We start from the raw sequence: 21021 nt of genomic DNA, 5'->3' as shown, positions 1-21021 counted from the left end.
CATTGTGATGAAGACGGTGTGAAATGCACCGCATTTTCCAGTAAGACCACTTTGAGGTCAACATGAGAGGAATTTATCATCGGATATCAAAAAGTCTCTCGCCCATCGTATGCTGCATATGTGGATATTTTAAGTTTTAAGCATACGAATTTCTTTTCAATTTAATTTGTCATTGGAGAACATCGATAATAGGTAGCCCTGCTAAAGACTTGCCACTGGTTGACGGTGTGACATAACCCTCAATCTTGTTTTTTTACTAATAATAACTGCAAAGGATACATTCCAATGTTTTAGGCTTCTGATGCAATGATTGTGCTCATGACTAATTAAATAAATGCTATTGCACAGTAGATCACAACCATGTTGCTGTGAATTAAAAAATACAAATAACTTCTTGTGCACTTTAGAACTCACAAGATCTCCCCCTTGTCAGGCTAGGGTGAGGGTCAAAGAAAGTCAGCGGGGATACTCAATGTATCATTTTAGTTTTTATAGATCTGACCAAGTCCATATTGTCCACACCTGTACATTAATGTTCGGTATGAACCAGAACGGGTGAACACAGCATTTTCTGACGAAGGGTGTGTGTGTGTGTGTGTGTGTGTGTGTGTGTGTGTGTGTGTGTGTATGGATTGTTATGAGTATGAAAAGAGATCTGCTTCCATGCCACTGGCCTGGCAGATAAAGACATCTTAAAACATACCTTTTTAGCCTTCCTTTTATTTAGGGTGCTTGTATTCTTTTATTCTTTCAGTTCTTTTAACTCATCATTTTGACTACACTTGAGACACTTCTCTCCTTTACCCGGCATTAGTCTCTCTCTGTTGTATTTATTTTTAATATAAAGCGCATTGTATGCATCCGTTTACGAAATGGACTATATAAATAAAGTTTTATTTGATTAGACTTTAACAGAGACAAGCTGACTACACAAAGCAGACAAGAGGCCAGGAGTCTTCTCCTTCTGCATCTGCTGTGTCGCATCACTGAAAACCAATTGACTTTTTAAGGCCTGAATTACAACATTGTAGAATAACAAGTTTGCTATACGTCTCATTTGGGGACCTATTCATGTTGGACGTCAGTCAATATTATGAATGCACCCTTTGTGCAACATGTTGCTTTGGATAAAAGCGTCTGCTCAATGGCTTGAATCCTATAATGACTTCTACATTTCAACATGTAGACTATAGTTTGTTACTGTGCGACAGTTATGTACAAGACAGAACACTAGGGGGCAGCGTACTCAAGCACAGTATGACTTCAAGAACCTGTGAGGATAGTTTCGCCATTTTAGGGAAGGGCTCGATCGATTGACTAGTCATCATTAATTTGATTAATCACTGCATTCAATACACATTTTATTTAGAATAAGAGCACACTTTCACACAAATATCAGACAGAGTAATATACTGATCAGTACCTAATCTAAGGATATATATATATGTATGTATATATGTGATTAATCAAATTACACATACATATATGTATATATATGTATGTATATATATATATTACCACAGTTAAGATGTTATGGTTTGTATTGTAATGACCTGAAAAGAAAAAAGCATTTCATCAATATAGCACCAAACCATTTCATCAATGAGGGCTAATCGTAACATTTCAGTCAATATCAATGAGGGATCAATGGCCCTCATTATCATGGAGCTGCGGAGACATGTGGCTGGGCTTCTCAGAGACTGGTTGAGCCTGTGGCTGTGGATGACAGGAGAGTTGACTGTGCTTCTCCTGGTTTCCCTGCTGCCTCTTTGTGTTCCCTGGTTCCCCAGGGACCCAGTCACGGCTGTGTAGCCTGAACAGGACCCTGCTGTCCTGGGACTGATCGCTGATGCTGTTGCTGCTGCTGTAAAGGTGCTGAGGGAGGGAAAAGAAACACTGTTTGGATTACTGTAAAACGCTATTCCCTTTAGCACCAAGATCAAAGCAGAAACATACTCTCTACTTACTGTAATGAAACCACAATGACTTGAAATAATTGGAGCATTGGTATTCCAACTATTGTTATGGGACTCTCATAAATACTCTCTAGTACATGAATAACACACACAGTAATCCAATAATGTTATGTTTAAAGAAATTCAAAACCTTATTTTGCTCCCTCTGAAACGTTTAACGAGCTTGGGGATGGACACATGATTCAGCCTATTGTAGTAAGTCAGTTAAGGAAATTAATTGAAATTCAGAGTGAAAAACTGAGAAATCATCAGTAGACAGGAGGGTGATGAAGGAATCTGAATCTCAGGAATTGGTCCTGTGTCTTGACCTCCTATTGAACTTCCATTCATACTATTTCTTACACTTTGATGTGTATGTCCCTCATGCTCAGGAACAACTAATACTGCCTGTGTAATGTGTTATTAAGTACAGTAGAAGAGCCTTGTGTGTCGGGAGCTATGTTTTGAGAACATGAGATAGGTGGGGAATTTAGACAACGATGGCCCCGGGGTGAGATACAAGTGTCACAGGACTAGTTATCTGTCCTCTCCCCGCACATGTTGTAGAAGGTCTTTTCAGTATATAACAAATTAATGTTCATGTTTTTGTCAGAGATTCTTTGGGAGCTGTGGCTTCCGGTAAACAACTATTCTATTTCACCTGGTGTATGTTTTGCTCTTTCCTTGCAAGTTTTTTTTCTTTCTGTTGATTGAGAACTGAATTGAGTATTGAATGAATGATAATAAATGATTCATTTGATTTATCCCAATTTAAGAGAACACTGGTACCAGTCTCACATTCTTTATTTAGAGTGAAAAAGTATTTTCCTACAATTGGTGCAGTGACCCAGTTACCTCAGAGTGGACCGAACCCTTCTTCGTCAGCTGAGACAAACTCGACCAAAACGATGGCCAAAGGTAAGACCATTGCTCTTACAACATTTGTTTTTGTGAGTGTGCTCAGTTGATCAAGAAAGTAGTACGACCCTCAAGCAGGTATCCTGTGATTAAAATATATAGTCAATATTTATAACATGATGACAGTGTAATCAGTCCAGTTGTTGATAGATCTTTAGTACCACTTTGTGGCGAACGGTGAGTGGCTTGATTGGACGGTACCACTTGTGTGGACCTGAAGATTGTGTGAGAGCCTGTTGTGACGGTGAGCGACGGCCCGTCTTTTGGAACCAGCAGCGTCTGGGGATTTGTCTTTTTGGAACCAGTGGCAACTGGGGATTTGTTTGTTGTGTTGGCTATGTCTGTTGTTGTTATTGTATTGGTCATGTCTGTTGTTGTTGTTGTTGTTGTTGTTGTTGTTGTATTGGCCAGGACTGTTGTCTGTTTTTTATCTAGAAATAGATAATTTAATGTTTATATTGTTGTCTGTTTTTAATCTATATACACCAAGTCAGGGTTCTCCCCAAAGAATGTAATAATGCAAGAATGCTGCACTGCACCACGCTGTAAACTTGGCGGCGCCTGTGAGGAATCCTTCTCACTCCTGCTGCTTCCGCTACTGGCCACCAGTGGCCGCCAGTGTTCACCGTATTTAGTTAATTGGCTACACCTGTGGCTAGTTATCTGGCCAGCAGAAAACCTGGGTTGTCACCCTGTGTTCAGTCCTGAGCCTTCACCGTCGTATGTGTCTATTTTACCTGAGTTTTCCTAGTGAAGTACCTACGTTTTGGATTATAGCAATCCTTGACTTCACTTGGGTCCACACCACTCCACCCTGTTACAGCGCCACTATGTCAACATTTCAAGGCAAATTAAACTATATATATATATTTAGCCATGACAGAGTAACTATCTTTGCCAACACATTTTTGTTAACAACAAAAGTAAAGGGATTACGATGCGCATTTTGACCTGAATGAACTAGAGTGTGGTTTTTGATGGTGCAATTCAGCGCCAATTTGTTCAAGAATCCTGGAAGAACCCTGTATATATATGTGTATGGATGTGAATGGATCTATTGTTTAAAGATCCAGCTATCAGTTGTCTATTAAGTATTGGTGAATACTATACTAGTGGTATAATACTTGTAGATGTGATACTTTCCCAGTCGAATGGATCAGTGGACATGGAGAGTGGTCGAGATCAAGAAAAGGGACACTGAAGATGGCTATCAAGTGAGGACTAGCAACACTAGGAGTTCGGGATTAGCCCACAAAATAGAAAACGGAGATTGGGTAGTCTAATTTGAAAATAAAAAAATAAAAAAAGGCTCTTTAAAGACACGCGCACAGAGAATTGGCTTTCCCCTGGTATTTCGGTCTGTGAGATCGCAAGAGAAAAAGGTTCTCCCAGGTTTTGTTGTAGCAAGTAGGGAGAAAACCGTTTCTTGTCTATATTGTTTTGTGTGTTGAAAACCGGTTCTTGTATATGCATCGTATGTGTTGGTTGTGGGTCGAAATCTAATCATGAACAGTCTGTTCTGTCATCTGTGCAGTACGCTCCACTGAAATTAGAGGGTTAGTTTCTGTCGAACAATTGGCGATAGCCTAACAGAGGAATAAAAAATAAAAAAGGGTTAATAATAGATCAATGGAAGCCGTGGATAAAATACACGACGATTTAATTTGGTGTTAAAAAACTAACGGAAACTCATTTTTGTTGGACTGGACTGTGTTTGGGCATCTAGCCAACAAGGTTAAAAAATAAGAGATAGTATAAAAATGGGGAAATATGGGACAGGAATCAGGAAACTTTGACAACAAGGGGTCGCTTCCGTGTGGCAAAACTACAGGCGCATGCAGGAGACGCATATTATGTGCAAAATGGTCAAATTGGATGACCCACAATGGGGATATGACGCGTGGCCTCCTGAGGGCACTTTTAATAAAGAAAGAGTTGATAGATTAAAGGTGTTAGCACAAAACAGTTTATGATGATGTTAAATTACCAGTAATAACCTTTAAATGCACTTCTCACTGAGATCAAATAGAACAAATGTTTATTTGTTTTTGTTTTTTGGGGGGAAAAATAATAAACACATGTTGCCATACAATTGTATAGTGTTAACAATAAACATTGACATTTTAGTAGCACTGAAAAAGTGTAACCATTAAGTATAATGTCAATATGAAGTCTAAATGATACTGACCTCATCCAGTTACGGTAAAATAGTCATGAAACATTTAAGGCATATCTAAGGAGAAATTGCCTTTGTTTGCCCATGTAAAGATGGATATTGAATTTGTTTTATCTGGCCTGGTTTTTCTAACGAACCCCTCTCGAAGATTCATAAAGAGAGCTATGGAGGAGGGACAAACAGTCCATGATATTTAAATAGTAGGGTTAAAAAAAAAAAATCAAAGCTATGCATTGTCTATTTTCAAAGATATATGTTTACAAACAATACAGTAAAACAGCCTTATTTCTGGTGTTGAAATGCAACCAATTAGATCCAATATTTTAGTCAATTTGAATACACATAGATATTGTTATATGTACTGGCATGGCCTGCAATCAAGTCGGCCTGCTGGAAAAGTTTGATAACCACCAATAAGAACTGAATGACCCTTGATGCAGATTAAATCACATATTGTACTTTTAATTACAATTTTCAGGAATAGGAGTAATACAAAGAACCTTTCTAGTGTACTGTACTTACCACAGACAAAAGTCAATTTTGATGTAGGATCAAAGAAAATATAGCTATTAGGGTGCAGAGCCACACTTTACTGTAGGTACATTTATCTTGTTGTTGGAGGAAGACTTCAAAATGTGCATTAATAATGTGTTAAAACAGGCCACTCTAAGTAATCCAGAGCGAGGTATGATTTTGTGAATCGTCACAACCATTGAGCATAGACAAATTAATAGAGAGTTTATCATTCGTGCCTAGTTGACAATGATCATGTTTGCTTACTTGGTCTACAGTGTGTGCCTGGTCTTGTTCAACAAAGTAAACATATTTAGAGACATATAAATGAACATTAGTCACCAATTCAAATTTGTAGCTGGCTGTAATAAGGGTTTTTTTCTGACATTCATTTCGTTGCCAGACACATCCACCCATTGTGACTGCCAATGGCCCCATGTCTGAGCATTGATTACTTTTTCTTATGACGACTGATGGATAGATGATTCACTTACTTAAACATATGTATTTGTTGTAAGTCGCTTTAGATAAAGGCGTCTGCTAAATGCCATAAATGTAACATCCACCCAAATGCTCTTAAGGTCTGGTGGACCAAAACATCAAACTTGGCCTTCATTTACAATAACAATAAGGACAGGGAGAACCTGCCAGTCCTAAACCATACAAGAAAGATAGTGAAAATTAAGAGAGTTTGTATAAACTTGCTGCTGTTCATAAAAGTTTATACAAAATATTATTGATATTTTGGATTATGGACATTTTTTAAAATTGAAGTGTGAAAAGAGTATGAGAACTGCCAAGTCATCTTGGACAATAGTTGATAATATCATTGTACCCCAAACAACTTACTAAATGGAAAATAATGTAGATGTTAGTTTTATAATTGAAATGGAATGTTGTACTCAAACTGATAAGTTGATGTGCTTTCAAGACACACATTCAAATAAGAGGTTAAGCTTTATTCCTAATAAAAAGGATAGAATTGACACTGATATGTGAAGGCCACATACAGTGCCTTCGGAAAGTATTCAGACTTTTTCCACATTTTGTAAATCAGAGACCCTATAAAAACAAAGATATTAATTCCAAAATTACATGAACTACTGCATTAAGTTGGACTCAATTCAACTTATTGAGTGATTTATTGATGACATTTTTGCATTTTAGCTAATTTTAAGAGTGTCATAGCAAAGGGTCTGAATACTTATGTACATGAGGTATATCTGTATTTCAATTTGAATAAATCTACTGAAATTTCTAAAAACCTTTCGCTTTGTCATTCTGGGGTATTGTGTGTGGATTGATGGCAAATTCTTTTAATTTAATCCATTTTAAATTGAGTCTATAACACAACAAAATGTGGAAAAAGTGAAGGGGTCAGAATGCTTTCCAAATGCACTGTACATGGCATTGAGGCAGACCATGCTGTATAACCACTGATAGCTACTGTTATACCATGCTGTATAACCACTGATAGCTACTGTTATACCATGCTGTATAACCACTGATAGCTACTGTTATACCATGCTGTATAACCACTGATAGCTACTGTTATACCATGCTGTATAACCACTGATAGCCACTGTTAAACCATGCTGTATAACCACTGATAGCTACTGTTATACCATGCTGTATAACCACTGATAGCTACTGTTATACCATGCTGTATAACCACTGATAGCCACTGTTATACCATGCTGTATAACCACTGATAGCTACTGTTATACCATGCTGTATAACCACTGATAGCTACTGTTATACCATGCTGTATAACCACTGATAGCTACTGTTATACCATGCTGTATAACCACTGATAGCTACTGTTATACCATGCTGTATAACCACTGATAGCCACTGCGGGATGTTTAGGTGGCTGTTCTGCACTTGTTCTCATTTGTTTTGTCAGCTGGCGACCCTTAGTGGATAGTTATACAAAGTTGAGGTTGTTGATTGTAGATGTATTTGTGTTGCGGTAGATTCCTGACGAGCGCAGAATCACCAAAAGCAAATGGGGAGATAGGGCAGAGACCATTATACAATCCATATGAGTAAAGGCCCATTTTAAAACAATTAGGTCCATAAAAAAAATCTTGATTTTGAGTTTTAAATTTGACTGTACTCCTACTTCATGAGGAGTATAATATTGACAGTACCTGATATATGAGTGTCCCCAGCGGAAGCTAACCCTAACACAATCTGTCATTGTTCCCTTTAACAATACACATGTACATTTCTAATAATAGATTTGAATTAGACAATTCAGGGAGACATATTTTACAAGCTATAAAAGTGCTTTTGGAATGAATGTTGGCCTAAACATGGCTCTATGGGGGCATCATTGAGGAGATTTTGCCAAAATGGGTAAAAAGTAAACTATACAATCTAATCAGTGAACTTTTACTGCCAAGGCACAGATTTAAGATATTTTTTTCCCAATGTTGCTAAAAGCCCTAGCAGGATGTAGTCATGCTGCCAACCCCACTAGGTCAGGTCAGTGGCCACATTTTAACAGTTGACCTTTTGACCCCTGTAGGGGGAAAAGCAAGAGAGCATATGGAATAGAATTGTGTCTATCTCTGTGGGAAATCTGACCCTCATATTCCCTGTTGTGCAAAAACGGAAGTCATTTCCTGAATTTCAACCTGTTATGACACTGTGCATGCTATATATTGTTAATCTGACCCTTCTACCATTTCATCAAACACACTGGGTCATGGGTTTGACGTGAGCCAAGCTCATCATTGTATCGTATGGTTGGGTGTGTAGGGAACTTCAGCTGATTAAAAGAGTGGGCCTTTTGACAGAAGCTTCAAGGTACCGCAACTGTAAATCTGTTGTAATCAAGGTTAGTGATTCTAGCTAAATATACTGTTGAATCAAGATCAAAATCAGTGTCATGGTAACTAATTTTTATTCTAAATAGTTTTTTTTTTCATTTTTGCTCTTTCGTTTGTTTTTTTATTTTCTTTCTATTCTTTGTTTAACTATGATGGTTAGTTAAGATGGGGGATTGAAGGAATCTGAATCACAGGAATTGGTACTGTGAGTAGATGTCTGTCTTGACCTCTTATTGAACTTCCATTCATACTATTTGTTACACTTTGTTGTGACCAACTATGTCTTAAAATGTATGTAACAGAAGGTTTACATATCACAGTTATGTCCCTCATGCCCAGGAACAACTAATACTGCCTGTGTAATGTGTTATTAAGTACAGTAGAAGAGCCTTGTGTGTCGGGAGCTATGTTTTGAGAACATGAGATAGGTAGGGAATTTAGACAACGATGGCCCCGGGGTGAGATACAAGTGTCACAGGACTAGTTATCTGTCCTCTCCAAGCACACGTTGTAGAAGGTCTTTTCAGTATATAACAAATTAATGTTCAAGTTTTCGTCAGAGAGTCTTCGGGAGCTGTGGCTTCCACTAAACAACTATTCTGTTTTACCTGGGGTACGTTGTGCTTTCTCCTTGTAAGTTTTTTCTTTCTGTTAATTGTATTTTACTAAAACTGAACTGAGTATTGTTGAATGAATTATTAATTTGATGTGTCAGTCTCACGTTCTTTATTTCGAGTGAAAAAGTATATTACTATAGTGACAAAGCACTCATACTGGCCCTCATCCCAGAGAGGACTCATCCCTGAGAGGACTCATCCCAGAGAAGTAGACGGAGAGAGAGTGACATTGTAGAGATGGAGGGTGGTGTCCCCCTCCACCACACTGCTTCCATTGACACTTGTCATGTCTTTGTAGTGCTTTGTCCTGGCTCAGTTGAACTTGTTGAAGACATTTTTGCATTTGATCTTATTCAGAACTGTCATAACAAAGGGTCTGAATACTTATGTAAATTAGGTATTTCTGTATTTAAATTTGAATACACTTTCTATAAACATGTTTTCACATTGTCATTATGAGGTATTGTGTGTGGATTGATGGCAAAAGAATTTCTGGCAAAAGAATTTCAAAATCAAATTATTTTAATTTAATCAATTCTAAATTGAGTCTATAACACAAGAAAATGTGGAAAAATTGTAGGGGTCTGAATACTTTATGAAGCCACTGTACATATGTGTAAGCCATGTTCTGCACATTTCCATCAACATTAATGAACATACAGTATGCAAAAAACTAAAAGAAATGTTTATGTTCTCTATAAGTTCTATATCAGAATCAGAATCAGAATCAGAATTCTTTTATTTGGCCAAGTATATTTTCACATACAGGAAATTTACTTGATGAGGTTGGTATATAGGAAAATCATATATAAGAAACAGATTTATATTATATCATGCACCATAGCGTCAACATGTTTTTGATGTAAAGAATTGTCAACACAAATCCTGTAGCATCTGTTTAAAAGAGACATACATTTGTTTACAAAACTCTTTGTTTACAGTCATCAGCAAGGCACAGTCTTTTATAAATCATTGTGGTAAAGATTGAGTTTGGCAACTCAAAATACAACAGCAGAAGGTGAACAATCTGGGCAATCATTAGAAAATCAACTTTAGTACAACACACCATCCAATGGCACTATTTTAAAGCTAAAATCTACATACTGGACCTTTCAGTTCAACATGATTATTTGTATTCACAGTGTATGTGTGTGAATGTCTCACTCATTATGTAGTTGCAAGTTCTAGATAATGATTGGTACATATCAGTGGAGGCCGGTGGAGGTAGAAATCAGAGGATGGGCTCATTGTAATGCATGGAATGGAATAAGGAATGGTATTAAGCACCATTGTTCATTCCATTCCATACATTACAATAAGCCCGTCCTCCGATTTCTACCTCCACCAGCCTCTCCTGGTACATGCGTGACAATCCCCTGTCCTCTCTTTGTGTGAAAAGAGGAGGAAGTAACACTCCAATCTCTACAACCTTCCTCAAGGATTAATGACTGTCATTAGGGGAGGTATCCAATTTAAATGGCCTATTTATTACTGTGACTATGAGCAATACTATATCAAGGTTTTACTCAGGATTCTGAAGCAGGAGTGGAATTGAATGTTTGTAAGCATATCAGTGTAATCATCTTAGTGTATATTTATCCACAATCAATAGCCCTATTCAGGCAATTCATGTTGTAGCTGCAAATCTGTACAACATAGAATAAAATAAACCAAAAGAGGGATTTCAATAGTATAGATTTAAATGGCATTTTTAAGACCTTTTTGATACCTTAGATTGGAACACTTCCACTCCAATACCGGATCTTATCAGTAATTAATACCCAATGTGGGAGGTTTGGATTGATTAGAGGAAGAATCCTCTAAAAGTATAAAGATCCCGCACTAGCAGTAACCTGTGCCTCTGTTTCTAGGTTACCAATCCCTGGGTAAAGTTAATGTAAGCAGGATTCGTACGGAGCAGCTGGTGATGAAATGATGGTGTAACTGTTACCAATGTGCTATAGTACAGAATTGTATGCCCGCCTTTGAACGCTCCTCTGCCTATGCTGCAGGGTCAGATCTCTCCAAGCTTGTTCAGTTGTATTGTAGCTGGGAGATGGTAGGCAATACTGCTCAAAAAGCAGGCAATGATTTAACACTAGTATACAGTCGATCACGGTTTTGAAAAATAGATATTGCCGTTGAATTCAATGTACTGTAGCACATACAAATTTACAGAATGTAGAAGCAGTATCATCATGTGCTATCAAGGGATTATATTTGGATAAAGTGATAGTGTTTTTTCATTTCATCATTCTGATTGCCAGTTCAAAATCTCACATGGTTATGATACAGTATCTCAGTTACTGGTGCTGAACTATTTGATATCTATGTGGACTGATATCAGGCTTTTAGTTTTTTGGGGGGGGTATATTCCTTAGCAATACTGTTGTTGTTGTTGTTGTTGTTGCTGTTGTTGTTGTTGTTGTTGTTGTTGATGATGATGATATCTGAATTGTTATGATCAACAACAATGTGTAAGACATAAAACATGACAATTCAGCAATTACACAACAACTATGTTGTTGTATCATGTTGGTATACTGTAGATACAACAACTATAGAACTGAGGTTACACGTCTACTACAGATTCTACTCACACGTACGCATGCATGTACACACACACACACACACACACACACACACACACACACACACACACACACACACACACACATACACACACACACACACACACACACACACACACACAAGGGCCATGTACTGTAGTATGTACGATGTAAATACAAATGCAAATAAGTTAGGTGGTTATTACACATAAAAGCTGCAACAACTGCAATAACAAGAACATTGTAAGCACAGAGATAAAGGAGATTCCTTAAACCCTTGGCAACAGACACACCAAAACATGTTTTTAAAGAGGGGCAGTGTTCTCTATTACTATAGCAACAGGAAGACATTGCTGCTTCAATCAGCTTTGGGTTTCTCACAAGGAGGGTGAAGAGCATAGCAGGAGGGAGAGAGAGAGAGAGGGGTAGAGAGGGAGAGAGAGGAAGGGGGAGAGATAGAGAGAGAGGAAGGGGGAGGGAGAGAGAGGGGGAGAGAGAGGAAGGGGGAGAGAGAGGAAGGGGAGAGAGAGGAAGGGGGAGAGAGGAAGGGGGAGAGAGAGGAAGGGAGAGTGAGGTGTAGCTGTTATACTAATGAGAGACAGTCAATCTACTTTGACCTTGTATGTCTCCTCTTATTCTGCTGACAACCTTATACACCTGACATAATAGAGTTACAGTTTTTCAGGGGTATAAGTTAGATAGTTAGTTAGTTCTATGATAGTGCATAACAACAGACATTTTTTTGGACAAATATCAGTTGCTTCTTGAGCTGAAATGGATGGAAAGGTTATGTATTTGACTGATGTAATACACTAATGGATGGCACATGATACATATGATTTAAGTAAGTCATTCGAGGTGTTTTTTTGCTTAGTTGCTACTTTATGTTTTAGGACTAGGATGACTAGGATGTTAAAAGATCAATATGTGTTATTGTGAATATTATTATATGTTATTTTGGGTATCAGTGACAAATTGTAGGTGATGTATTTTCCAACATGGTGTAAGTCCTATGTGTTATTTAGGCCTACATTCAGGGGGCACAAATAGATGTTATTAGCCTCAATGACAGTTTGTCAGGAATGGGTAGGCCTACTATTTAACATGGTCCTAGTCACTGTAATTTATGTATTCTACAACAGAGAAATGTTGATGATGCTGACACACTGACAAGTGACCCCAATGTCCTTACAATACAAACATACTAAATAAAGAGTAGATTATTGGCACCATGACAATTAAAACTCATTGGGCGATTCATAATCGACCAATAGGATGATTCCCTCGATAAACCAATGGTGTGGCAACAATGTTACAGCATTTGGCGAATCCCCTGCGGATCTGATGCAACAGGACTGCAACTAAAGTTACACCTTCCAACTGCAAGACTGTGTCCTTCCTCCCGTTTATGGTATTAAATAGTCCCGTATCAGCCTCAAGTAGCGCAGCAGATTTTGTCCAGCGCTTTCCGTGACGGAAAAATAAATTAATCTTTTGGTTACAAATTTCCTCGAAAATACTATCTATAGAAATACCAGAAAAAAACATTTTCATGCAATGGCGCTGACGCATAGGAGGAGAGGTGAACTGTAAACTGCGGATTCATTTGCAATGCCGTGATACGGTTCGGTTAGAGGAGTTGGAGAAGTAGCGGATTCTAAAACTTTCTATCTGCAACTCTATTCGTCTTTATAACAGTTCATGTGAAGTCATTGTGTTCCAAGAAAAAGATGGCTTATTAGATTGACGTTATTGTCACCATATCAGTCTTTGTGCTTTGCATTTGCAACGCACTTTCAAGCAAACAGCCTATTCAGAAATAATGGGGTAAGTAGACTGTTTTCTTTTTAGATTACAGTAGTTGTCGTAACACAGTATTACTCACTCCATGTACACATGAAAAGTCTGTAAGCTTTGTCATTGTAGTGTTTTTCTAAACAATTTTGGAGAATGTTTGAAATCTAATTTCAGAGATATTTGTAATCAAAATGAATATTTATGTTCTCAACTGACAGCTCACCTCTTCCTTTAAAACCCAATGCCCAATTTAGTGGGCTGTTGGTGTGCATACTTGTACAAATTTAGATCTGAATAAATAAAAAACATCTCTTTTATATTTCTGTCTATAAGGAGGATTATTATTATTGTTATTTCTATTAGTAGTAGTAGTATTGTCATTGTATAGTACTATTGTTTTTATTATTATGATTATTATGATTATGATGATGACTGTTATTATTCTTATTATGATTCTTATTATTCTTATTATTCTTATTATTATCATCATCATTATTATTTATAATAATATGAATATGAATATGAATATTTAATATATGGGCTAAAATAGGCTAACATCTTTCAAGGTCCCCAGATGGGAAATGGCTAATGGATAATTGAATAAGATCCACTTTAAAAGTTCAGTAGTTTTACAGTCTGGAACTCAAGAGCTGTTTTTATCCTCCAGTCAATTATCAATAGTTCTTACCCCGACTGGTCAACGGTAGTTGACCCTCTGAGAAAAGCATGATTAAAACAGTTGTTTTTTGGGTGTGGGGGTGTGGTAGGGTGTGATAATGTGTTGTGGATGCAACAAAATTCATGACTGATATTGGCTGTTTTCTTTCTTTCACAGGTCTTCTAGTGTTGCCACAACCCTGTCCATAGTGACGCCTCGCTCCAACTCTCACACACTTTGTGGTTTTCACCATAATAACCATTTTGATCGGTACCGAAGACGCCATGGCGGCATCGATCCCTTGCAGGAAAATTCCTCTCGTTTGCACGGTCGACCTCATCATTCCCTCTCCCCAACGGGCTAACGTCAGCCAATCACAGGGCAAGAGGGGGGCGGAGTCATCGGAGAGGCAGCACTTAATTGGTGAGTTGAGCCAAGACGCTTTTTTATTTTCCCAACATTCCAGGTCGGAGCCGCAGTGCAGTACAAGCTAATGTCGTATAGTGAGTAAAGCTCAGTGGATATTTTTCCAATGGAGACGATGTTTTTCAATCATTTTCAAATGATCGGTTAGTTTCACATGGATTTTTCTCAACCTTATTTTTTCAATAAATCATTTTTCAGATTTTTCTACAGCTAGTCGTCGCAAGCTAATGAGTTTTAAGATTTTTTTTATTCTCGGTTATTTTTTATGCCTGCAATATGGACAGTTGAATTAAATCTTTTTAATGCCAAATGTATTTTTCTTAGGTGATGGTCATACAGACTGGATGACGGAAAAAGTTGATTTGTCTTCGTTCGTGTCGACACCTGAATCCTCTCCTAGCTCATCCCTCCCGCCCTCGCCTTTGGAACAAGATGTCAAGGTGCCATCAGATTTGGAGGTCATGACCTCTCTACTACAAGAAGAGCTAGCTCAGCTCGAGGACTACTTCCGGGCTGACTCTACATCAATAAAATCGGAAAAATCCTTGAAATGTGACAAAAGTTCCCAAGCCATGGGCACCCAGTCTTATTATCAGTTGCCCTATGCTTCGTACAGCAGCAACCAATCAGAAGCTAGCCCGCTGGTTGTTACCCTGGCAACAGGGGAACTCGACCTGGGGGGCTTCTGTGGTGGATCTATTGGTCGACCCAAAATGGCGAGACCCACCCCTTATAGCTATCATCGTTCGTACAACAATAGCCGAAGATTAGTTAGTGATGGACTTAAAGTTGGAGATGAACTCGAACATGAGACGTGGAGCTCCAAAGGAAGTTACTCAGTTAGCACAGAGGTGGCTGTGAACCACTATTCTACGTTGAAGACCGTTGGGAAGAGTATGAGCAGTGTGAAAAAGGTTAGAGAATGTGCTTTATCGTTGAAGGAAGAGGAAAGTTACTGTTTTACAGAAGACATGTTTTGCAGCAGTGAGGAGATGGGTAGAGGTTTCTGTTTGGGGGCGTCATTCGACACCCACCATAAGAGAGAAGGACAGTTGATGCACAGTGTGAAGGTCAATGGCAGTTATGATGGAATGGGGCTTGAGGTCCTGCATTGCAACAAAGATGGAGGTGGACTCTCTGGAACTATCCCACAAGAGACAGTAGCTAGCGATGGCTACTTTCACCAGACCATCGCTAACACAGAGCCTTATCATAGCTTTATAGGTGAACTAGACGAGCCTACGCAGGGGACACAGGTACCATCTGTAGAGTCCCAGCTCAGCCACGCCCACTACCTCTACCCAGAATGCCTTGCAGACCAAAGCTATGAATGTCTGTCCAGAGGAGAGAGTGAGGGAGGACCAATGGTGGGCTCGCCCATCCACAGACCTGCCCCAAGGCTGAAGGAGGACCCTAGCTCCCTCAAACCTGGGCTGGTCTCTGTCCCTCTGGAGGTTCACACTGGGGAAAGGAAACAGAAGAAGAGAGACCAGAACAAAACAGCTGCACACAGGTAAGCTATGTTTCTGAACATGTATTACTCTCTCAGGACGTATTTAATCACACAGTTTGTATTTAAGAGGCACTATAGAAATTTGATTGGTGATTGTTTACCTCAATTTCTTTGCTTGAGTGTTGAGTGTATGGTTATCACACTCCTATGATATGAAGTATGCCCCTTTGTGACCAATTAAATCATTTCTGGGCTTTATTTGAAATATTATGTCGGAATATTTAGGAGCCCTTTTGGCTCAAGAGCACCCCAGAGGCAAAATCCTCCATAGTGTAACTTTAATCGAGGTACAAAGTTCTCTAATTTTTCAGATCCTGAACAATGAAGGGAAGTTTGTTGACATTGATTTGACTGATCACAGTGGCTTGCTGTGTTGATACATAGTTGAAAGCTTTTCTTAGCGTTAGAATGTATTGGTAGCACTTAGTAATAACTCACATAAGTAATCATTATTGTGTTCGTAACATTGATAAATGAGTATGCAAGAATTATAGAACAGAACTAGACAGCTGCACACAGATATGTAGAGTATGTTGACTCCCTCCCTCTCACTATTCTCTTTGGTTTTCCACTTGTATTCTGTTTGGCTAAGGGGACCCTCATTCAAGACATAAGGCAGTAACCGTGGGTTACATTAACATTGACTGTTTCTTTCAGTATTAAAACAAATAAAATAATTCTTTTTTTAATACATGATAATGTTCATTAGTAATCATTAATACAATATTTACAGTATAAGTAATTTACAGTACATATAATTAATGAATATTCCGCCATTTGTAAACATTACTAAGCATACAGTATTTATATACATTTAAAATTACAGAAACATTTATTCATTGCACATGTTTAAGCATTTGTAGTGACTTAGTAATGAAAGTTATCGTAAAGTGTTAACAGTGTGTTTAATTTCACAGTTTTGATAAACAAAGAGATCCTGACTAATGAAAAGAAGATTGTTTATTCTCATGAGTGTGGTTAATTGGGCTGTGTACTGGTTTCATAGTGCTTCAGAATTCCTCAGTTAAATTCCTTAGTAAATATGTGGATGTGATAGTTGAGGGTAGAGGGTGGAAGACTGAGGTTAGTGAGTTAGTTAACTTTTTATTCTATTCTATTCTAGGGGTAATTCATCTTGCATGTCCAGTTCATGACATTAGACATCTCTATATTTAGAGAGAGCTGATATTGAACTGCCAGCCGGCAGCCTATCCCAGTGCCTCGCCTAGAGAACAGCAGCAGAAAATAATATACTGAAGTCCAACTCTGTCCTTAGCCCTTACAAACTAGCCACCCCTGTAGATCTCAAATGATTTGATAGGTGTAAAATAGAAGGGGTAAATCAGGGGAGGCTGCTGGAGGTATAAATGTCTACCTCCACCAGCCTCCCCTGGTGTAAGTCTATCAGATCCATTCAGATCTACAGTACAACAGGAGTGCTTTAGCAGTAGGGGCTTGGGGGTCAATATGGTATTTGTTGATAGCTGGAGGAGGAAACGTGGTGTGGTAAAACAGTCGAGGAGATTCATCAATAATACAAAAGAGGTTATGTTCTTACTAGACAAATGTGCAGTGCATATGATTGCAAATGGCTACTTGATTATTTTTTTCTTTCTATTTTTTAATTTGATTTATCTACATCTATATCAGTAGATGTTCATATTGTTTTATACTCATTGTTGGAAAGGAAAAAAGAAGTAAAAAAAAAAGAGAGAATCCTTGCATATAAAAAATAAGGTTGTAGGCTTTTGGTTTTGATTTGTATACACATGCAAAAAACATATAAAAGAGAGGGAATCCTTGCATTTAAAAAATTAAACAAATAAAAAGTTGTTGACTTTTTGTTTTGTTTTGTTGAAAGCTGACCATGGTGTTCTACCAATAAACAACAGGTATCGACTGCGTAAGAGGGCGGAGCTGGACATTCTGGAGGAGGAGCTACATGGTCTGGAGGGGCAGAACCGCGTGCTGCGAGACAAGGCGGAGTCAGTGGAGCGAGAGATCCAATACGTCAAAGATTTACTAATTGAGGTCTACAAGGCTCGTAGTCAACGCCTAAAGCAGGATGGCAGTGCCTAACCCCCCCTCCCGGCCCCTTCCACCAGCACTAGCATCTAAAGAACTGTCTGTCTTGTCTGGAGGATAGTTGCATGATTTTGGTAGGTTTTAAAAAAAATAAGAAGAAAAAATAAAAAAAATAATATGATTTTGACTTTATTATTGTTACGAGACGATGAACAACACAATGTACCTTTTCCAAATGTTTCCCAGGACAACTACAGGCCTTAGTCTGGTGAATTTAGGAGAAATAATCAAACTCTGAACTGTCCGCGACCACTGTGACTCTCTGATCTGCACTCACAGCCTTGTAAGGTTTGAGTTTGAGCTATGATTGACCGTTTACAGACATTTTGGATCAGTATTAGTATTGACTGAATTCTGCTTGTTGTGGTAGTAACACGCAATGGCAGCATAGTTTCATGCTTTAGTGTTGTACTTTTTGTTTCATTGATACAATTCTGTATTCTTTGCTTTATCTACTCATCTGGGATTGGAGATTGCAGAAAGAATGTTTGAATTAAATGCTGTGGAAATGTTATGAACAAAATGCCTCAAAATACTAGAAATTCTATTGCCAAAATGTATTATTTCACTCTTTTACCACAACTCTTCTTAAGTAATCAATGCATGTACGATATTTTTGAAAAAAGCATGTGTGATTGTTATTTGATAATGACAATATTCTGTTAACTGCATGGCTTAGCGATCAACACAGAGCATTTCTCAAGGTTTGCTTTATTTTGTTTTAAGTTTCACTAACTGACAACTTTTACAAAGCTTTATCCTCCTCTTCTCTACGTCATACTCAGGTTTTGTTTTGTACACAATGGGGGAAATTATACATGAAATTCACTGTCTTTTCTTTTAACTTTTTCTCTTGGCTGTATTTGCGAACAAACAATCACCTGTTGGCACAACAATAAATTGTTGTTGGGTTGATATACTATGAGGTCATGAGAATCTTATTTTGATGTATATGTCTCCAATTCAGGTCCTCTTGTTTGATAGATGTCAATACTGAGTAATTATCAGGTACATTGCAGCCAAATAAACCAGTTATGTTTTATGAAGTATTCTCTGTGGACTGTTATTAAAAAAAATTAAAATACACTTTTATAGAAGTCAGATACAGTTTAGATGATGTCTTTTTTTGTTTCTTAGGATTATTGCATTACAACTAATACTGGAAATCCTAGTACCACCTCTACAGAAAAGATATACTATATATATATATATTACATAGTCCCTCCTTTTCTGAAGCTGGCCCTAGACTACTTCCTGGATATGTGTGTAGATCTGGGGAGGCTGGAGTCTGGAAGAGGCAGAAATCAGTGGAAGCTTCCCCAAAGCCAGAATGGAAAGATAACCAGAACCTTACCCATTTAGCTTATTTACACCATCTGATTCCTCAGATTTACAACACTGAAGCTAGAGGTTGTTTGTATTTGTTTGGGACAATGTATGCAGACAGTCACCAGGTAATTGAGGTCACACACTCTTATTCATCAGGGAGGAAAACCCAGCAGGTAATATCAATATGAAGTATATGTACACAACAGTGGAGGCTGGTGGAGGTAGAAGAGGATGGGCTCATTGATACCATTTGGTATAATTTGATACCATTCCTCATTACATTCCATAGAATTACAATGACAATGACGGGCGTCCTCCAATTTCTACCTCCACCTGCCTCCACTGATACACAAAGAACTCGTACAATAAGTAAATAATTTCAATAGACTACAATGCTTTCGAATGTGACCTATGCTTGCTTGTAAATGTAGACTGGGAAGAATTGACATTTGCAATCTCCCCCTATCTGCAAGTATGACCAATGGCATTACACCTTATTGCTATTTAAATTTAACCAACCAATCAGAATAAATAATCATTTTATACATATTCTTGAAGTAGCAAGTGGAAGCATAACCAACCCTCTCACATAAAGCAGTTGTACTAATAAACTATACATTTCGGGAGCCGCAACCAGTGAGCTTATCTCTCTCATTTCTCTAATATCAATCATAAAACCATCAATATGTTGGCCTGGTCTTCTGTGATTCATCACTGTTTGTGCCTCTTTTGTCATTTTGCTGCATCCGATTTGCCCTCCAAGGACATTCCAATTCTGTTCAATTCATATTCTATTCTATTACATCGAATAATATTCTATTCTCTACTTCATTCCCAGAGACATACAATTAGGCATGGGGGTTATGGCACTAGATTGTAGGAAAAAGCTGTTTCAGGTATAAAAGAAAGGCAAGACAGAGGGGTTCGATTTAGGGTTAAGGGTTAGTGGTGAAAGCCCCACGTCTCCGTCCCGTCCCTTCCTCATGTATTTGGTGTCCCCTCTAAAATATTGAATGCATGATACCCCTGCTTACAGGTACAATAAGTGTACTTTGTAATGTGCAATAGACTGCAAACACAATGTGGTCCTCTGTGGCTCAGTTGGTAGAGCATGGCGCAACAACACTTAGGCTGTGGGTTTGATTCCTACTGGGACCATATATACTAAAATGTATGCACTCACCGCAATGTAAGTCGCTTTGGATAAAAGCGTCAGCTAAATTTCATATATTACATGCAGCCAATGTTTTAGAGAGGGCACCAAACACGTGTGGAAGGAGGAGGGATGTCCGGAGGGGGGCTTTCATCCCTCTGGAAGATGGAGCATTTTGCCTTTCTTTAACACCTGAAAAAGCTTTTCCCTTAAATCTAGCGTCAATGTGCCATAATCCGAGAGTATGTCTGGAACAAGTCTATCTTAAACTGTTCAATGGTCATTTCAATTAATAATACACATTTTGTTCTTTGAGAACTATTATGTGTTATAAGTTTAACTGTCCCACTTGTATATCGTGTAGTATCATAACCCTTCTATTCTATTACATCATATTATGTCATATTATGATGTAGCTACAGTATCAATCCACATCATTCCCAGAAGCCATTGGGTCAGTGAGCAGCTGCTATC

General features: G+C 38.2%; 1 protein-coding gene across 1 annotated transcript; it reads left to right on the top strand.

Moving 5' to 3' along the window:
• Positions 1 to 13276: 13276 nt before the first annotated feature.
• Positions 13277 to 19121, top strand: atf5b (activating transcription factor 5b). Its single transcript, XM_083694553.1, has 4 exons — positions 13277 to 13413; positions 14219 to 14464; positions 14792 to 15980; positions 17873 to 19121. The coding sequence occupies exons 2-4, from the start codon at positions 14326 to 14328 to the stop codon at positions 18057 to 18059; spliced, it is 1515 nt and encodes a 504-aa protein (XP_083550679.1). The 5' UTR covers positions 13277 to 13413; positions 14219 to 14325; the 3' UTR covers positions 18060 to 19121.
• The last annotated feature ends 1900 nt before the right edge of the window (positions 19122 to 21021 follow it).

This window comes from Argentina silus, assembly GCF_951799395.1.
Source record: "Argentina silus genome assembly, chromosome: X".
In the NCBI taxonomy this organism is placed as follows: Eukaryota; Metazoa; Chordata; class Actinopteri; order Argentiniformes; family Argentinidae; genus Argentina; species Argentina silus.
Note: the sequence above shows the minus strand (reverse complement) of the source record. Positions and strands in the feature narration are given on the sequence as shown.

What these genes read in the sequence shown, in the direction of transcription:
- atf5b (XM_083694553.1), top strand. Translation starts at nt 14,326, where the DNA reads ATGGCGGCATCGATCCCTTGCAGGAAAATTCCTCTCGTTTGCACGGTC. An exon ending in GGAGAGGCAGCACTTAATTG is followed by an intron (nt 14,465 to 14,791) that starts GTGAGTTGAGCC and finishes TATTTTTCTTAG; the next exon opens with GTGATGGTCATACAGACTGG. An exon ending in AACAAAACAGCTGCACACAG is followed by an intron (nt 15,981 to 17,872) that starts GTAAGCTATGTT and finishes AATAAACAACAG; the next exon opens with GTATCGACTGCGTAAGAGGG.